General features: G+C 45.5%; 1 protein-coding gene across 1 annotated transcript in view; it reads left to right on the forward strand.

The window, feature by feature from the left end:
• Positions 1-2,177: 2,177 nt before the first annotated feature.
• PGPEP1 (pyroglutamyl-peptidase I) overlaps positions 2,178-20,264 on the forward strand; it is an 83,855-nt gene continuing 65,768 nt past the window's right edge. Inside the window, exons 1-2 of the mRNA XM_029614369.1 lie at positions 2,178-2,423; positions 7,217-7,269. Coding sequence (XP_029470229.1) covers positions 2,387-2,423; positions 7,217-7,269 — 90 coding nt within the window. The 5' untranslated portion in view covers positions 2,178-2,386. The remainder of the gene's footprint in view (positions 2,424-7,216; positions 7,270-20,264) is intronic.

Consider the following 20,264-nt stretch of genomic DNA (forward strand, 5'->3'; position numbering starts at 1 on the left):
ACTTTTAGAAGATGTGGGAATACTCCTTTCAGTACTACACAAGATTTCTGTAATTTCCAGTACTGAACAAGATATAATGCCATGAGATTAGAGATTGTTTTGGAATTCAAATGGACTTGGACCTTTGAGCTGAAAACTCACTGCTGATTCTCTAGCAATACTTTCCTTGCTACATTTGTCTTGCAACTTAAAGTTTTATTTTAGTTAATCGCTGAACTTGTTGGTTAATGATTAAATCTTGGGATAAGAAATTATACAGAATAATACAGAAAAGTTTTCCAGCCTGTTGCATTGTTTGCATAACTCTGAAAAAAAAAAAGTAAAACATGCATTTAGGGCACAAAAACCCACAAGCCACTTATCAGTTAGAAGGGCAAGAACTGACAACTACCTGGCAAGAAAGAGACCTAAGAGAAGTGGTAATTTTCCTATATCCCCCCCCCCCCCCCCCAGGTACTGGGTTGGAGTCAGTGGCTGCCTCCATCTTTCATGCCAGCTGCAATAGGGAAAAAGAAGCAAGTTCAAAATGGTTCCAGGTCAGTGACCTAGCATGACCTGGCAGAAAATCACCACTGCTTAGGAGTAATCATCTCTGATCACTTGAAGGTTCCCAGTCAGTCTGATAAAGCAGAAGGGAAAACTAATGGCTTGCTTGGGTACATAAAAAGAGGTATCACCAGTAGGAAAAAAGAAGTAATATTGTCCTATAGATGACACTGGTGAGACTCCATGTTGAATACTGTACTTATACTGAACTTATTTCTGGAGGCCACATCTTTGTGAGGACATTGAAGAGAATGGAGACAGTCTAGAAGAGGGCTGACAAAATGGTACAACGCAAACCCTAAATGGAAAGGCTCACGGAACTCAAAATTTACTCTCTGGAGAAAAGGGAAAGGGGGATATGATAGAAACACTCAAATAATTGGCAAGCTTCAATAACATTCAAGCTGGCATGTACCACAAAAAAAGAAACTCAAGGACAAGGGATGATGATACAAAGTTGGGGCGAAGGCCCTGCAGAAATATGAGGAAATACATCTTACTGAGAAGGTAGTGAATGCCTGGAATAGCCATCTGCAGAGATGGTGGTAGCCAAGACTGTGGCAGAATTCAAGTCTGCTTGGGACAGATACATAGTAATAGTCTTCTTCTTCTTCATATGGTGTTGATTTCATTTGCAATCATCAGTTCATAGGCCACTGTCCAAATTTATGATCTAGTTTGTTGCGATGAATGCTAGTGAGACCACCCTTAAAAAAGCACATAGGGCAAGAAAAGTATATATAATCCACCTGTGCTTCTCATTTTGCACTGGCCACATCTGAGTTTTAAATGTGTACCAGTCTTTCCATCACAAGTCAAAGCTTGGCAGTTCTTCAGTAGGGTCAGTAATGAGGTGCTTATTTGGAGCTGTTGAATTGTTCCAGGTCACCATGGAAATCCTGAAAAATAGTATTGTAAGTCACAAAGGGTCTGCTTAGATTTTAATATTGTTCTAGAATTCCTCAAAACATCAGGCAAAAGGATTCTGGTGTTCTGATTCACCTTTGGGAGGAGATTGACGGTTTGCAAGTCCCTCTCTGTTTTTGGTGGATGAATGAGATAGGACGAGAGGAAGCCAGTCTATTGGAGCTGATGTTAATGTGCCTGAGATTATCCTCACTGTACCTTTAATCATGGGCCCAGAAGCTTGGCACAAGAATCATTGGCAATCAGCAAAACAATCTTGTGCTAACTTCCACACAGCCAAGACGGCAGAGGAGCCAACTTTTCATAATAGAGTGATAAACGCAACACAAATTACTCCTCCCTGGACAGAGTTTATTCAATATTGGGGTGCTCAAGCACCCACTACACCTACAGAATTGGCACCTATAGTCAAGAGCCAATATCATCCCATCATTATTCAAGATGCAGGGCTCTACGCTCCATCAGTTTGTCCTAGCATGGCACATCTTATGCTCTTATGATGATAAAAATAACAATCAGGACTACAACTACTACAATACACTTTGGAATTGGAGAGGAGCGGTTCAATCCAAAAACAGACTGACAGGAGCCACCTCTCGCAGTCGTGTATTAGTTGCGGTACGCGCATGCGTTACTCATTCTCCCTGGTGAGAGGGGAAAGGGGGCGCGGGGACGGGGCCTGGGCTAGCTTTGCGTGTCCCGCGCGGTGACGTGAGCTTACGTGCGTGGCGGTGGTGTGGGGAGGGGGGTCGCCGCCGCCGGCGCTGCGCGCTCTCAGATCCGGCTCGGGCTCCGGCGGAAAGCGGGCGGTGGCGGCTGCGGGGTCCGTGGGGGCTTTTGTTTTGTGCCCCGCCCCTCCCCCCTCCGGGGACGCTGCGGGTAGGAAGCGGCGGCGGGGCAGGCAACGCGAGCGATGGAGCCGGAGAAGAAGGCGGTAGTGGTGGTGACGGGTAAGCGGCTCTCACACAACTTTCCGCCGGTAGGGAGAGGCTGGGGGGCGGGAAGGTATTTGTTGAGGGTGCAGGAGGTGGAGGGAAGAAGGTGACTAGGGGGTATTTGTTAAGGTGGAGGAGGTAAGGGGGAATTTTTAGAAGGGTATTTTGTTTTGTTTTCTGCCTTTAACTTAATTCAAACCCCCCCCCCAAACAGAAGGGCATTTGTGGAGGGCGGAGGAGGATTGGGGAGGGGGGCTTTTGTGTTGGGCGGAGGAGTTAAAGTGGAGTCTGAGTCGAAAGGTAGTGCATAGCTCCCATGGAAACACCCTGCAACCCCCACAGACAGCTCGTGGCCTGCAGGAACTTTTCAGGAGAGGCCAAGGAGCGCAAGCTCGTCCCCCCTCCCACACATGGGACATCTGGCTGCTTCCCACTGGGGAAGAACAGAATCTGTAGCTGGATAAGAAGCTGCTTGCACGGAGAAGACTGGTCTCGGAAAGTGGGGGTTCTATCTGCTTATTTCTGAAGTTAGCCTTCTTTATTACACAGAATGACTTAGAGGAGTTTCCAGACTGGAGGAAAGGCGAGCCTTTGTGTTAAGATTTTTAAAGATTACTCTGGTTCCCACTTTGACTTCCTTAAGAGTTCACACCGTGTTATGGATGGCTGTGAAAGGCAAATCTGTTCACTCTTCACCCACCTTCCTTTTTTTTCAGTATTTTGCTAATTTTAAGTAATATGACCTGCATTGCAAAATGCGTGTCTGAGGGAGACGTGGAATTTGGAGAGAGGTGAACAAAAACTTGAAATATTAAGCCTGTTTTTTGTTGTTTCCTGTTGGATATGCACAATCCTTGTTGCAAATACTTATTTACATAAGGGGAGGGAGGAAGGGGTCTGCTGTTGCATTTGCTCTTATTTTGTGGGAGACTCAGCCAACACAAAAACACTGTTTAAACAGGAATCAGGAAGCACTGTCCTCAGCATAACAAAGCCCCCTACTTCCTGTGGTGAAAGTAACTGAGCAAATAAAACATCTACCTACTTACCCTAGGGTACAGTGCAGAGAAACAAGAAAATCATAACTTTTAGGAAGTAGATGGAGTTTGCCTTTTTTAAGCCCACGAGAGCATATCCAAAAGGCCTCTAAGACTACATACAAAAGGACAGGCATTAAGATGAGTTGTGGAGGAAGGTATGTTATTGAGGGTCAGTGAGAGGTTTACAGATACTAAGTGCCTTTACCTTGTCCTAGACTTAGCCCACTGTTTATGAAATTAAAGGCAAACGTGGTTGCTTGTGTTCTACATTCTCAGGTGATTTAGGTGGTGGAGCTGGAATGTAGTTTGAAAGGGTTGTAGAAAACGGAAAAGAGAGACTTTTGGTTTTGGACTCTTGAGGCTTCTAAGAACCACATTTTTAAAATCTGTTACCCAGGTCTGTCTAGACTCGAGAATACAGTTTATAACTGATGTGATGTACCATACGAACATCGGTATATAAAAACAAATAAACTACAAAATCAATATTTATTTATCCCCTTTACCTACACCACCTTCAAAAGTTTAAAACCATTTCTGTCATTCATAAAAACAATCAAATCTTGTGTTCCAGTGACTTTTTCTTAGAAATGCTGAATCGTCTCAGCACTTTAATTTTGTGATAATTGGGGTGGAGGAAATTTGAAGTTGCAAAGGACACTACTGCTATATTTTAAGTTCAGTGCCCATGACAGAAGCTGCATAATTTGATTACTGCACACATTTAAGTACACTGTCCTCACTGTGGACTCCAGATATAATAATGCATTGAAGAAGGGTAACGTCTTGGTAATTACACTCACATCATAAGTTTGCTTAATTTCACCTGACGGCCTTTGCTATTTTACAGTGTAGTGCTGTCATATATGGCAGAGAAGTGTACTTTGGTGAAATGCATCTGCTTGGATATGTCTTGTTTTACATAGTGGGGCATAATAACCACTTATTTGAAAGCTGTTTGGGCTTTTAACTGTTACTTGTCAACCAATGATTGTTCATTACAAAAGCAGAGTATGTGAATACTTTTTTGTGATCAGTTGCCACATGTTATGTAGATTATAGGGAGTGGTTAGTATAAATGCACAGCTGTCTCAGTAACTGAAAGATTTGTTTTTAGATCAGCTGTGAGTTAACTGACATTCTGCACTCATCAGACACCTGCTAAAGAGTGTTCCAATTTACAACTTTGGTTCCCAAAAACATCCTCCATCTTAGGTGAACAACCTTCCACAAGAAATCTGGGTCATATGGATTAATTTTGCTAAAGTTTCAAATGAAATCACAAATGGTATAGAACAAGTTAAGGGATGTTTGTTTACCCTTTCAAATAGTACTAGAACTAGGGAATGCTCAGTGAAAGTAACATTTATTAGCCAGGGAAACTTGGGGATGGCGATCTCTTACTTATGGGCAGGAGCAACAGGGAAGCCTTCTGCTGGGTATGTCCAAGTGACTGATTGGCCATTGTCAGAGAAAGGATGCTGGGCTCGATTGACCATTACGCTGATCCAGCATGGCACCACTTATATTTTAACGAGTTTTATGACTGTAATAAAAATCTTGAAGCATTGCTTATGCCACTTAACCTTTTAGCTTCTATAGCATTCTAGGCCTTGCATTTTTCTGCATCAGTCTGTTAATATTTACATTCTTCCAGGGGGCCCTATTAAGTAAGGTGATGTTGGGCCTATGAGATAAAGTGTGGAAAAATGTTTTCTCCATTTCATATGTCCTTTCCACAAACTTGAAATAAATAAAATAAATAAATAAATATATATATATATATATTTTTATTATTATTTTATTTATTTTTTTTTTTACTTGGCTCTGTTCAGATAGTTCATAAAAGCTGTACCAATGACTGACAAAGTTCAGATAATTCAGATGTTAATTTAAAACAAAATCAAACTTCTTCCTTTTTCATTCTGACTTTTATTTAATTCTATAGGAGATACTGGTGTTTAAAACCTTTTGAAACCTCCTGTTTTATTCCCACTATTATCCATAAGTAAATTGCACTGCAGCTTATCAGAACTTCATGTAGGTGTGGTGCAGTCTGACTACAGCAGAGCTGGCCTGACGGGTCAGCAACCTTATTGTGTTGGAGACCCAGGTTTGATTCCCTGACCTGATTCCTGCTCCTTGGGCAGGTTGGGAATGGTGCATCTTTAGAAGGGAGTATCTCCTCATGCAACAGTAACATCTATAGACAAAATTTGGGGTGCACACATACCACATTCACAGGGAGCCCTAGCCTGTAGTCCCTGGCCAAAGACTTGTCACAGCGGCTGGACTAAATAGGAAAGGGTTACAACAGAAGGGGACCTCCAAAAGCTGAGAATTAAGGCTACTGGTGACTTGGTCTCTTTAAAGGGATAGGTAGTTGAGCTAGAATCCAGCTACTGTGGCTGTTTTTAAGTACAATAGAAATAATGTACTTCTGCATAGTGATGGAAAATGTTGCATGCCTTTTAGAAACTGGCAGTTCTGGCCAGTTTTACTAGTATTCAAGAAGCACAAAATGTATAAATCTTCATTGGCTCTGGAAACAAAGTTTTTTGATTCGCATTCAATCCTAATTGACATCTGACTAAGAGATTCACCTTCCCTGTTTGAAGACCTCAGGGGTCTTACATATTTGCTCAAATAAAATGGGCCCTGATTGTAAAACTAAATGGACCATTCTGGGCTTTGTTCTTCTCAGCCTTAAGTTTCACATAGGTACGTTGGATGCTACAGACCTTAAATATCAGAACAACTCTTCCAGCAAACTGAGTACAACCTCCAGATCTGAGAAGTACAAACCAGGGGTATGTGGCAGGTGTGGGCCAAAAGTGATAGATTGTCATGGATCCTAAGATGGATAGAGAATTATCAGAAGTCCAGAGCAACAGCTTGGTGAATAGTGGTGAGGATGGGGGGAAGACTTTTGAAATCCATAGTGGAGAAACTAGTGAGGGTCATGAGATAGGTGAAAATATTTAATGTACGGTTTACTTTCACAATCTAGCCCATGGCCTGTGTGACATCTGGCAGCTTCTACTAGAGATGTTATTACTGAAACGAAGAGTCTGATGCTTCAAGAATTTTGCTCAGTGGAAAACTTGCTCCAGATATATCAACAGACCTCTTCCCCCATTGTTTCAGTGGAAAGAATTCCAGGCGTATTCTGGATCACAGCTTTCAGACCTCTGCCCCTAAGTGTCATTTCAGTGAGACCAGTGCTTGATTATTTTTCTTTGCCCATGTTACTGATGAAAGAACCTTGTGTTGGAAACTAGATCATTAAATTAAGGCCTAAAGTCCAGACTTGGTCCAGCCACTGTAGTCCTAACAAAGTTAGTTTGTGAAATTTTGTAGGATGTTCTGTTAGTTAAAAGGGCAAACACTGGCTTGGACAGATCCAGGATAACTTCGGTTCTTTTGGCTTTCAACATGCCCAGTCCTCAAATCCATCTAGTTCTCAAGTTAGGTGCATCACAGCTGAAAAATACCTTAAGTTGTACAGGCAGATTTTATTTGAACACATTCATATAGAAAGTTAGACTTGTTGAAAAGTTAGAAGTGATACTGGATGGGCCAATTGGTCTTTGTCGGCTGTAATGTACCTTGTTAAAAGATGGAAATAATTAAAGGAACTGCCATGCTAATGTATTTAAAACAGAAGAGGTGCAAGATTTACCCTTCTCCCCCTCCCCTCCGAAAACAAATGTTAAATCATTTTGCTGGCAAAAATAAAAATGTCATAATTGCAAACTTTCATTTCAGGGTTCGGGCCATTTGGGGAGCATGCGGTAAATGCCAGCTGGGTTGCGGTTCAGGTAATAAAGTCATTTCTGCTAGTTTGTGTAACTTTCAGCATGCTGAAAAAAATAGTACCTACTGTGCTATTCCCAGGCTATGCACTGGCAGATTTTTGACAGATAAGGGGTCAAACTCACTCTGCCATTTAGACATCGTTAACAATTCTTTTTGAAAAATAAAGCTTAGAGAGACAATTTATTTGTAGAAGTGCTCATTGTCGCTATTAGCTACTTGGAGTTTTATTTTAAAAACTGGGGGTGTGTGCATGGCATGTGTCGACTTGGTTTCAGACACATTCTGACAGGCCGATGCAATAAAGTGCGCCCAGCCTAGCGCACAAGTTTACTTGTGATTGGACACGTTTCGGGCGCACAATCATAGTGTCCGATGCAGTAAGGAGATTAGTGCAGCCATAATGCGTGCCTTAACGAAAGAGTACTGGATAGTGCTGATCAAAATTAAATTGCATGCAAACGAAGACATTAGTTATTACTGCCCAATGTAGGGAAAGCATGTCTAAAAATTGGGCACCCAACATACTTGAGTTGCGATAAATGTGCCCCTTGTAGGCTAGGATTGTTTAGAGACATTAACTTGGGGTTGGAGCAAAAAATAAATAAATGTATATAGCTGTTAGTGAAGCGGAGCATGATAATTACAAAATTAGATTGTAAGCCCTGTGGGGATAGGGAAATACCTATAGTACCTAAATGTAATCTGCTTTGTACACTTTGAAGTGCCAAAAAGCTGAAGATAAAAATCTAAATAAAATAATTAGCTAAAGGACATATTAGGAAAACTGTGGGTTATTCCTTTACTTATGGTAAACAGGCATTGCAGGTTTCTGTAACTTCATGTAAGCGATGCACTTTTGCTAGGAATGCACAATTTAGACATTGATGCATCAGATGCAATATATTTTTGAGTGCCAGAAACACACATTTCTTCCTAACATGCCCTTTTCATACGCCGCTTTGGGTTCATTCTCATTAGAAAATTGCATCGGGCGCACAGGGGATGTGGTTCAGCGCATGTTAAGAAAAAGGGCGCTTAGTATGAGCACCTGTTTTTTTGCACGCATCTTATTGCATCAGCCTGTGAGTGTTTCCTCTGCCGCATGGGGAATGATACGTACACAGAAAGCTTTTGCATTTGTTTAAACATTTCTATATCTGCTTTCATGTTCTTTCAGTACGGTTTTTTTCCACATGTACAAGTTTACCATTCATAACCCATGTTCCAGTTCTGAGATGCAGAAACAGGCGAGAGCCTCAGCGTGGTTTGGAACACGTGTCAATTGGTGGCTTTGTGCAAGGTTCAGACAGGGCGAACTTCATGGGGGATGAGCAGATACAAAGACTGCTCGGGCGGTGTGATCTGCATTTTAATGTAAAGAAGGAAAGAAAATCAATTAAACAATCTTGGTGAATGTTTCTGTTTCTAAGGCAGGTCTAGCTGTGCTTTCTGAGATCTTTTAATTGCCAGAGATTGGAATCCTGGATTTTCTTTTCATTTCTCCCTTGCATATTCAGTTTTAACTAAAGCTTTGGATAGTTTTCAAATCCAGTAAAATTGTGTCAATTCTTAACAGGTGGCAAAAAGGATATCCCTTTTAGATCAAGCCAACAATAAATAAAATCAGTCATTAATTTTATAGCCCTCTGTGTTTGTGTTGAAACTGCTGGGAAATGTTTTCCCTGGTTGGTTTAAAATTGCATGGGAAATTAGCAAGTCTGATTTTTCTTCAGCAAAATATGTCTGCATAAACTAAGGGTGTATAAAGTCAGACTAGCAGACTCTCGATTTTAAGATGTCAGAATGCAGTTCAGTTTGTTTCGATTCATAAATAGGACTCTTTGTGGTCTATGGCACAAGCCTGCATCCTAGAAAGATAAGGTGCTGGTTTACTTTCAGAAACATATTTCTGTGTCGGTTTGAAATTGCCGCTGTGAAGTTTCTTCTTTTGGGTCCAGCTGTGTGATAGAACCCCATTACTCCCTGTTTACGTTGACTGTGCTGTTCTGGTGTAGGCAGTAGTGCATGCTTTCCCTGCAAAGGGAGACAGTTCATCTTAGACCCAGGTGTGCCCCATAGACTGTGAAGCTAATTGGCTCTTGAAGCCATCCCTTTAATGTGTTTCTGACTGAGCTAGAGGATAAGGAGGAGGTGGGAGGGGGGTCAAAGTGTATTTTGACATTTACCGGGTACAATTGCTGTCAGGGTGTCTAGACAGATCTGATAAGGATATTAGAGACTAACAAAGGGGTCCATTGTCCAAAGGTCAGGGAACGGGTCAGACATGTTCTTTTTCTGTATTTGCCGGATATACAAAGCTGCAGACAATAAGTTGTCTAAGGGACCCGAGGATTTCTTTTCAATGCTGAAGAGAAGAACATGTATGCTGCGATTAGTAAAACGTTCTTTTTGGCTGTAAACTTGTAAAAAGAAAACTCCCCATAAAGTGACAGAATATGATAATGGGACTGGAAGAATATTCCAACTGCATCAAATATTCAGACTAAAGAGATTTTTAATTTTAATTCTTATAACATGCTTTAAAAAATGCCTCCATTTTATTAAAGGAATTTAAATATTTGTGTTTATCTGGTGCCTTGGAAGTAGGAATGAGACTGGTCTATCCCTACTTAGGATAATTTGAGATGAACTGCAAGGAGTTAGTAACATGAGGCTTGATGGGCACCACCATCAGCAGTCAGTTGGTAAAGCTATGTGTCGGAGAGAGTTGGGTCTTTGCCAGTGGTGGTGTACTCCCCTTTCTTGTTGCCAGGAGAGAGAGTTCTAGGGCTTAGAGCATGTTGTGGTGCTGCTGAAGTATATTATTCCCAATCTGGTTAATATTATTGTAAGGACATTGGCACTGTATTTATGATGGAGGTCACACCTTACTATTCAGGAAACTTGGAATTTATAAGCACATCAAGATGTTGGCTGTCCAAACACTATGATTATTTGTTTATCATTGTTTACAAACTTCTGAAACAGTTGTATAGAAGAGGATCACTGGTTATTTGTGTAAATGCATCTAATGCTAAAATAACCCATCAACCAAATTCATCTCATCTCATGATGCAGGCTGAGGTAAACAATTCCTCTTATTCTGATTGAAGAATTGATTTTGTGTTAGTGCAGTAAAATGGCAGCTGATGCTGACATGTCCTTAATAAAGTGATGGCCTTGTTTCACAGGACTTAGATAAGAAATATTCAATAGGATCACAGTGTACTCTCCTGAAAAACATCTCTGTATACTCTTTTCTAAACTAGATCTCATCTGGGAGTTATCATGGATAACTTCCAGTGTTTCCCTTCACTCTCACATCCCCTTGCTAGTGTAAGCCAGGTAACATAGGGAGCTGTGGAGGCCAGCATTACATCTTATTCTGACCCAGAGACACTTGCAAAGCTGTCTTTTAATTGTCTATCCAGTGTCCTTCCAAGGAGCATACGTCTAGTAGCACCATAATGCATCTGGCTCTGGCCAGAGCAGACAGCCAAGTCAAACTTAACTAAAGAAAAATGAAAGATTTCCTAGCGTGTAGCCAGATAGACTCAGGACCAGTGGGTTATGCTCCCCTGCCAGTAGATGGAGACGGAGTAAGGTTGTAAAGCTGATGTCACTGTACATATACCCCTGCCGTGACCTCTGCCCTCCAGTATTCTCCATCTCCAGCAGATAGTGGACATACCTCTCCCCATGGGGATGATTCCTTTTTGGAAGGAGAAATTCTGCATTCTAAATTGGAGAAAATTGAGCCCCGCTCTCCTGCAGAGATATCTAAAGTTCCGTTCCCCAGTTGAGAATTCCTGAGGCGATATCTGAGATCCCTCAGAGGCGTGCCTTGGTCCGGTAGCTGGTTCCTGGTGTGGACTTTGCTGCTTAGGCAGCTGAAAGGCAGCGGGTGCAGGAAACTGAGTGCGTGGTGACTGCCAAAGCCCTCTCCACCCACAGGCGGAGAATGTCTTTGTACTCAGCCGGTAAGCCCAGGTAAGTTTAAAAAAAACAAACAAAAAACGGAAGATGAATCCCCCCCCCCCCCGGTCTCCATGCTTGGAGCGCTGTACATAAGTCATTCCTGAGTGGGTTGAGCAGCCCCCAGCGAGCTAGGCCCCGCCATAGGCGTGGTTGGCCCACCGTGTGGTAGGCTAGGGCAGTGCCATCTTGCTCGTGTTTCTCTGCATGCCGTATTGCCCTCCATAGGACGTCAGTTCGCACAGTGTGTCGGCTCTGCGCACGCACTGTGTGCATAAAGTCGGGCGCGTCCTTATGCACACAACTTTGAAATCGCATGATACAGGAAGAGCTGTGCGCATAGGCTGCGTGTGCCCTTGCCGTGCCCTGCTTACATACTCTTAAGTTTGTGCGCATACATTTTTTAAGCGCTGCCAACTGAATGCACAGCTACCGCTGCCAATGGTACCAGCAACAAGAAAGCTAAGCACCTTGCTCTCAGCATTGCTTGTCATATTTGGGCTTCACAGCCTGACCTGGATTCCAGCTTATGTCAGCACTGTGAGGAAGCCCAAGGAGAGTTGGCCTCCTCTGTAACAGACTGGTCCCATTCAGGTGATGGGTTGGTAACAGCTTTAACTGGCAGTATGCTGGATCTGAGTACACCCTTGAATGGGTCATCCATGTGAGAGGGAAATTCAGCTGGACCCACCCCAGTACCTCCTGGACTAGGCATGGACCTGGCTGCCTTTTCTTGGATGGAGTTTTTCCAGGGGCTGCAAGTCTCCATACAGGCACAGTCTGCTGCCTCTCTTGCCCCTGTCTGGATGAAACATCATCCGGTTATCCTTCCCTCTTCCATTCTGACTGGCACGCCCCGAGGCATGCCTCACCTTAGCAAGGGTATCCCTGGTAGGGACCCGGATGGCACGGATGAAGAGGAGGACCCAGATTCCTTGGAAGATAGGGAAAGCCCCCCCGGGTTGGAACCTTATTGGACCATGTTGCAGTTCTTTCACAGAGATGAATTGCCGGTCCTTGTTTCTCAGACCCTGAAGATGCTGGGAGTTCCTGGGATGGATTCTATGACTGAACCAAAGAAGAATCCCATTCTGATTTCCCTTAGAAAGCTTCTTGCTACTTTCCAGTGATGGACGCCATCCAGGAGTTGATTGATCTGGAATGGATTTCCCTAGAAGCAAGTTTCAAAGGGGGCCGAGCGTTGGAAGCTCTATACCCTCTGGACCCGGCAGAGAAGGTTAGTGTTACCCTAAAGAGGATGTACTGGTTTGTGCAGTCTCTAAGCGAACAACTATATCAGTGGCGGGAGGAGCGGACTTAAAGGATGCACATGATAAATGGATTGAGTCTATCCTTAATCAAGCCTTTGACGCAGTAGCAATGATCTTACAGATTGCTTCTTGTGCTCTGGTGGCTCGTTTGTGTCTACTTCTCTCTCAGGAAGTGGATGCTTCAGGTGAATTCAGAGCGGTTATGGAATCCGCTGCTGCCTTTTTATTAGACGCGAGCTCCGATTTAGTCCATACTTCAGCCAGAGGAATGGCCTCAGTGGTGGCGGACAGACAGCTATGGCTGCGGAATTGGTCAGCTGATACAACCTCCAAAGCTAATCGCATAAAGATGCAATTTATTTATTTATTTAGAGATTTTTTTTTATATACCGCGGCACGTTCAGAAAATCACCTCTGTTTACAATGAACCATAAATCAGCAACAAGCTTTAAAGGCTCACTCCTATTTGGGAGCGAACTGAAAAAGCTGTCCAGTAAATGGGGTGAATCTCCAGTTCCCCAGTTACTGGAAGATAAGAGGATGCAGTTACAGCACCCCTTGCCGATGAGGGGTCGTTCCAGGGGTTCCCAGTGATTTCACCCCTACAGGAACTTGACATTCCAGAGGTTTTGACCCCTTGGGAGGTCTCAGGCCTTTCATATCCAGCAGCCCAAGAGAGGGACAGGTTAAGGTTCAAGCTTATCCTGAAACCGACCCACCTCTGGGATGAGGAGATAGAGGGTCTATCTCTCTCTTGCCAACGGTGGGTCAGGATCACTTTGGACAAATGGGTACTGGAAGTCGTACGTGAAGGATATGTGCTGGAATTCCACAGCACTCCTTGGGACGTATTTGATGTCTCCTTTCCACTCCCAGCTCAAGAAGCAGGCAATGGAGATTACACTGCTAAAGCTCCTCAGGATGAGGGCTGTGATCCCAGTACCTACACCCCAGCAAAATGGCGTTATTCCATTTATTTTGTCGTACCCAAGAAGGAAGGTTCCTTTCGTCCCATCCTGCACCTCAAGAGTATCAGTCGTCACCAGTGAGTGACTCATTTTTACATGGAAACCTTACGCTCTGTGTTAATGGCTGTACAATTGGGAAAGTTCCTAATCTCCCTGGACCTGTCCGAGGCCTACCTACATATTCCAATCCGACAAGAACACAGTTTCCCATGTTTTGTGGAACTGGGTCGACCTTATCAGTTTTGGATGCTGCCCTTTGGCCTAGCTACTGCCCCCAGAACTTTTCCAAGATTATGATGGTTGAGGGAAAGACGGGATCCTGGTGCACCCATACTTGGATGATTGGCTGATCCGGGCCAAGTCCGTGGAAGAGAGCCTCCTGGTGACCAACAGGGTGGTATCCTTGTTATAGGAACTTGGTTGGGTAGTACACCTGACCAAGAGCAGCCTCAAACCTTCCCAGTCCTTGGAGTATCTTAGAGTCCAATTCGACACCAGGTGGGGCAAGGTCTTTCTTCTGGCCGCATGGATACAGAAGTTGATGTACCAGATGTGCCACTTGGTGAACACAGTACGCCCGACTATGTGGAGCTATCTCCAATCCTTGACTTGGTGGCAACCCTGGAAGTAGTGCCGTGGGCAAGGGCGCACATGAGTCCACTTCAACGCTCTCTGCTATCACGTTGGAACCCACAGTCTCAAGACTATGCGGTTCATCTCCACTTACCAATGGAAGTCTGTTCTTGCCTCCAATGGTGGTTGTAGGAAGCTCATCTGAACAAGGGTGTATCCCTGTCCACCCCCGTCCACCCCCCCCGGAACTGGCTGGTTCTTACGACAGATGCGATTCTCTGGGGCTGAGAAGCTCACTGTTGGGAGCTTGATGGCCCAGGGACGTTGGATGGAAGAAGAGACCGAGCAGTCAGATTCCAGGGTCAAGTGGTCCATGTGATGTCTGACAATGCAACAGTGATAACCTACATCAACTGCCAGGGAGGAACCAAGAGCCAGCAGGTGTCACAGGAGATAGACCTCCTCATGGAGTGAGCGAAAATACATCTGCAAATGATCTCTGTCTCCCATATTGCAGGAAAAGACATCAGAGCAGACTTTCTAAGCAGGGAAAGTCTAGATCCAGGAGAGTGGGGATTGTCGACCAAAGCCTTTCAACTGATAGTCGATCGCCGGGGCCTCCCATCAGTCAACCTGCGATGATTCCTAGATTCTTCAGTCGCAGAAGAGATACATTGTCCCTTGGAATCGACGCTCTCGTTCAGATCTGCCGGAAGACGAGTTGCTATACACCTTCCCTCCATGGACCCTCCATTTGCAAAATCTAGCTCCACAGGAGACTAAGCCTACTAGTAGCTCCAGATTGGCCCAGGCTTCCGTGGTATGCAGACATGCAAAGACTCCTGGTGGAGAACCTCCCTGCACCTCCCACTGTAGGGGGACCTGTTGCAGCAGGGACCGGCCCTGCACGAGGATCCGACTTGATTCTGTCTTATGGTCTGGCTCTTGAGAGGGCTTGCCTGACAATGTGGGGATATTCTGTGGCAGTAATTATCCCCGAACTCCACGTTCTGATGTTCTCCACGCCTCTAGCGTTTTGCAGGACTTCTTGAAAAGGGTTTGGCCCTTAACTCCTTGTAGGTGCAGGTAGCAGCTCTCTTCTGTTTCAAGGGTGAGGTGAATGGGACCTCACTGTCAGCTCATCCTGACGTGAACTGTTTTCTGACGGGAGTGAAGCACTTTCGACCTCCCTTACGGTTGCCGATTCCCTTTTGGAATCTTAATTTAGTGCTGGACTTTTTGGCAGGTCTTTCCTTTCGACCACTGCACAGTCTTTTTTTGCGTTTATTGTCTTTGAAAACTGTTTTCCTGGTGGCTATATGTTTGGCATGCTGAATCTCTGAACTGCAGGCATTGTCATGCCAGGAGCCGTTCCTCTCAGACTCTAGAGGTATTACAACTACATTCAGTTCCATTCTTCTTGCCCAAGGTTGTATCGGAGTTTCATTTGAATCAGTCCATTTCGTTGCCATCTATAGATAAACTCAAGGATGTGGAGGAATATCGTTTCCTTAGTTGCTTTGGATGTCAAGAAACTCCTAGTGCGGTATCTGGAAATCTCAGAACCGGTCCGGAAGACACACCACCTATTTGTCCCTCACAGTGGAAGGAAGCAGGGTGAACCAGCCTAGCGGGCTACCATAGCTCGCTAGATTAAGGAGGTGGTCACAGGAGCCTTTGTGGAGGCTTGAAAGCCATTGTCTTCTCAGGTTAGAGATCATTCCACTAGGGCTCAGGCAAACTCATAGGGCAAAAATTAGACTACTGTCGCCCATTGATATCTGTTGAGCAGCAGCATGGTCCTTCTTGCACACCACCTCCAGGTTTTATTGCCTGGACGTGACAGGCCCAAGAGGACACAGCCTTTGCACGGGTGGTGTTAACCGGACCGTTTGGGAGTAGGTTTTGTACGTCCAGTTGGTCCTGAGTCCATCTGGCTACATGCTAGGAAATGGAGAAATTACTTACCTGATAGTTTTGTTTTCCTTAGTGTAGACAGATGGACTCTGCGAACCGCTCTTGGCTGCCCAAGGACTGTGCCGTAGGTTCTTCCGTGGAGTGGGCCTCGAATCCAAGGGATTACAGTTAAATGTTAATCCAGTTCCTAGATTAGGGTACATATATTCTTACTGGAGTTCAGTGTTTATGGTTGGTTGGTTGAGTACAGTTATGGTTATCCATTTTTTAATCATATTTTTAATCAAGACCTTTCACTAGTATGTCCACAGTGGTGTTTGAAGAGAATACTGGAGGGCTGAGGTCATGGCAGGGGTTTATGTATGGTGATGTCAGCTTTACAGCCTTACTCCAACTCCATCTGCTGGCAGGGGAGCATAACCCATTGGTCCTGAGGCCATCTTTCTCCAAGGACAAGCAGGATGGTAGTCCTCACATATGGGTAACATCAGATGGAGCCTGGCAGGTAAAACTGAGCATGCCCAGCATGTCGCTGTCCACGCGGGGTCCTCTTCAGTCTCTTTCTTTCCGCAAAGCTTTCGCCTTGCAGCTGTGGAACTCTCGCTTGTTTCTTTCTTTTTTTCTGCAGTTTTTGCATCACCTGCATTGTGTAGGGTCCCTTGCGTTTCTCAGGATCTCTCCCTGCGATCTTGGTAAGTTCCTTGGTTTATCGCAGTTGATCGCAGACAGTGTCATGCGCCCCCCCCCCCCCCCCCCCGGGTGGCCACCGACCATCGATTGCGTGCTGCATTCTTTTTGCGATGGCATCGTCCAGCTTTTGCCAGTAGCCCCTGGGGGGTCTGTGAAGGACATAGTCCGAAAGGTAAGGGCCAAATAACTTCTCCATCTTTTGCCAGGTACTTATGGCCTGGATTGGCCACTGTTGGAAACAGGATGCTGTGCTTGATGGACCCTTGGTCTGACCCAGTATGGCATGTTCTTATGTTCTTATCTTGTCCAAGCGTGCCCAGATGACCCCCAAGGGCCATTGGGCATGCTTGGACAAGATGGAGAAGTTATTTGGCCCTAAACATTCGGATCAGTCATTGGGGACTTCTACCCAGCTCGGGAAGGAAGTCCCAGCCTCGACCCCCTTTGGGGTCTCCTCTGCTGCTTCTCTGTCTCGAGTGCTTTTGATGTCTTCCATTCCAGGTCGGGTTCTTCTCCATTACTATTCGTTTCAGGTAAGGACTGAGGTGAGCATCGGGAAAAATTGAGGAAACATCTCCATTGATCATCTTCCTCCAAATCGGACCACGGACAGGCGTCGATCGTATCGGTGTCTCCCCCAAAGCAGTTTCTGATGGAGGAAGCGACTCCCTTCAGTCCTTCCAAAGCCTCTTGGTGGCCTTCCCTGGCGCCGGTGGAGGGTTCATTGTCTCCCCATGATCCGGGGGACATTCCACCTCAAGCTGTTTCCTCCTCTGCAGCTTTTGAGGAGGAGTTGGAGAGATGCATGCGGTTGGCCAGGCCCTGCAAGGCATTGAGCCTCCGGTTACACCGGGACCACTGCTGGAGCTGACTTCATTGGTGCTTGCGCCTCTATTGGAGCGGCTGGATATGCTACTCTGTGTCTTGCCGGCGCCAATGCCCCAAGCCCCTTCGCAGCTGAAGGGAGCATCGCTGCCGCCACCACTGGTTCCCTTTCGGTGAGTGATTCCTCAAGATGAAGGGCTGTCAGGTTTGGCGGCACCCCGCTACCTTCCAGCTCTCTCTGGGCCATTGGGGTCAGTGCCCCAGACACCTCCGAAACTGTTAGATCCATCGATGCTCATGCGGCCTCAAGCCCCTCTGGTACCCTCTGTTCCCTCTTGGGTTCTGAGGTCTGAGCTTAGGGCCCAGTTGGATGCTTGGTCCCCCGTGTCCCCAGATGTGCACAGTGAGGGGGAGGCCCCTTATGATCCCTGGGAAGAGGAGGCATCCATGTCCTTCACTGAGGAATCAGAGGATTTGCCCTCTGAGTCCTCTGCACTGGAGGAGCGGTGAAAATTCTCCCCCCCCCCCCCCCCCCCCCCCAGAGGATCTCTACTTCACTGGATTTGTCAAGGCCATGGCAGAATCAGTGCCTTTCCAGCTCTTAACAGAGCAGGACTCTAGGCACAAGATGCTGGAGATCTTGCAATTCCTGGATGGCCCGAAGGAGGGTGGTGGCTGTTACAGTCCATGACATCTTCAAGGAGCTTGTAGCCCGCCTCTGGGAACACCCCATCTCTGTTCCTCCGGTGAACTGCAAGACGGACGCAGTTTATTTTGTACATCCTACCACCAGTTTTGAACGCAGACAGCTCCCTCACCAGTCGGTGGTAGTAGAATCGGCCTTGAAGAAGGTAAAGAACCTTCACACTCATGCTCCCGGCCCGGGGGGGCTGAGGCATAGAGCTCTGGACACTCTCGGGGTGCCGGGTGTTCCAAGGTGCTATGTTAACGGCCAGGATTACTTGTTACCAACTATATATGGGACAGTACTCCAAGAAACTATGGAAACAGGTACAGGAGTTTGGAGAACGCCTCCTACAGCAATTTGAGGAGGAGTTCCAGAGGGTAGTACAGCAGGGCTTTGAGTGTGATAAGCACATGGTCTGCTCTGCATATGATGTTTCGAGACTGCCATGAGAACCCCCAAAGCGGGCATTGGGGCTCTCCGTATGGCTTGGCTGCACGCCTCTGATCTGCACCCTGAGGTCCAGGACCACCTGGCAGATTTGCCTTATATGGGTGAAAATCTGTTTGGAGACAGGATTAAGGAGGCGGTAGCACAACTGAAGGACTATTATGTTACCCTTCAGTAGTTATCAGTCAGTACGTCTGACACCCAGCCTCCTTAGAAGCCCCCTTGGCAATCCCAGCCCTGCCACAGAACCCCATTTCGGGGTTTTGACTGGCGACCAGAAAGCATGAGCCAGCCTCCTCTGCGTGGTGTCAACTCCCTGGTGGGGGGTCGACTACAGTTATTCGCAGACTAATGGCTTCGATTACATTGGACATCTGGGTCCTGTCCATCGTGTGCCAAGGTTACAGGTTGCATTTCCAATGAGTTCCACCCCACTTGCCTCCATGTCCTCGGTGGAAAAGCAATAGGGAACTTGCAGATACTTCACCCTGCACCCTCATAATGGCTCAGACAGTCTAATGAGTTCCACCAAGCCAACAGGGCGAAGGGTTCTACTCCAGTTATTTCCTGATTTCCAAGAAAACTGGTGGCCTTCAGCCCATTCTGGATCTGCGGGCGTTGAACCGGTTTCTGGTCAGAGAAAAGTTCAAAATGGTCTCGTTGGGTACCTTGATTCCCCTCCTCAAGACGGGAGACTGGCTCTGCTCCCTCTATCTCAGACACATATGACCATATCCCCATTTCTTGGGCGGATCACTGGTACCTGCAATTCCTGGTAGATGGGAAACACTATCATTATCAGGTGCTTCCTTTCGGCTTTGCATCTGCACCCCGCATTTTCACCAACTGCCTGGCGATGGTCAAAGTATCTTCGGAGGCGAGGGGTTCATGTCTTCCCTTACCTCTACGATTGGCCCTGCGAGTCACAATCTGAGTCTTAGAAAATCTGTTTTATTTATTTATTTATTTTATTTGAGTTTTTTCCTATACCGGCATTCGCGATGGGAATCGCATCATGCCGGTTTACAATTAACAAGAAGTGAAGTAAGATAACAAATAATAAGAAATATTAACAGGTGCTCAAAAAAGATTGCAGTTACAATAAAACAAGGGAAATTACACAACTTGGAGCAGTGAAAAGGAGATAAGTATTTAACAGGGAGAACAAATTTACCAATTAATGGTGTGAACAGAGTTATGGAGTTTGCAGAGTTATTATTGAATTACCATGTTTAGGAACAGTTATTAATACCCAGAATTTCTCTTAAGATGGTTATCAGTAAGTGGTGAGTTAAGGTTCAAATGGGGTCTGGATAGGCTTTCATAAATAACCACGTTTTGAGTCTTTTCCTAATTGTAGGAAGGCAGGGTTCCTGTCGCAGATCCAGTGGGATGGAGTTCCATAGTGGGGGTCCTGCAGTGGAGAAAGCCCTGTCTCTGGATGTTGTGTGTCTAGTGGTTTTGGAGTTGGTACCTGTAGGGTTTCTCTATAGGACTCTCTGATGGGTCTGGAGGAGGTATATTTTCTGAAAGGGATATGAAGGTTAAGCGGGGAGTATTGATGGATGGTTTTGTAGATGGTGGTTATGGCCTTGTATAAGATTCTGTAGTGAATTGGCAACCAATGTAGGTTTTCTGATCAA

The sequence above is a fragment of the Rhinatrema bivittatum genome, chromosome 8, assembly GCF_901001135.1.
Source record: "Rhinatrema bivittatum chromosome 8, aRhiBiv1.1, whole genome shotgun sequence".
In the NCBI taxonomy this organism is placed as follows: Eukaryota; Metazoa; Chordata; class Amphibia; order Gymnophiona; family Rhinatrematidae; genus Rhinatrema; species Rhinatrema bivittatum.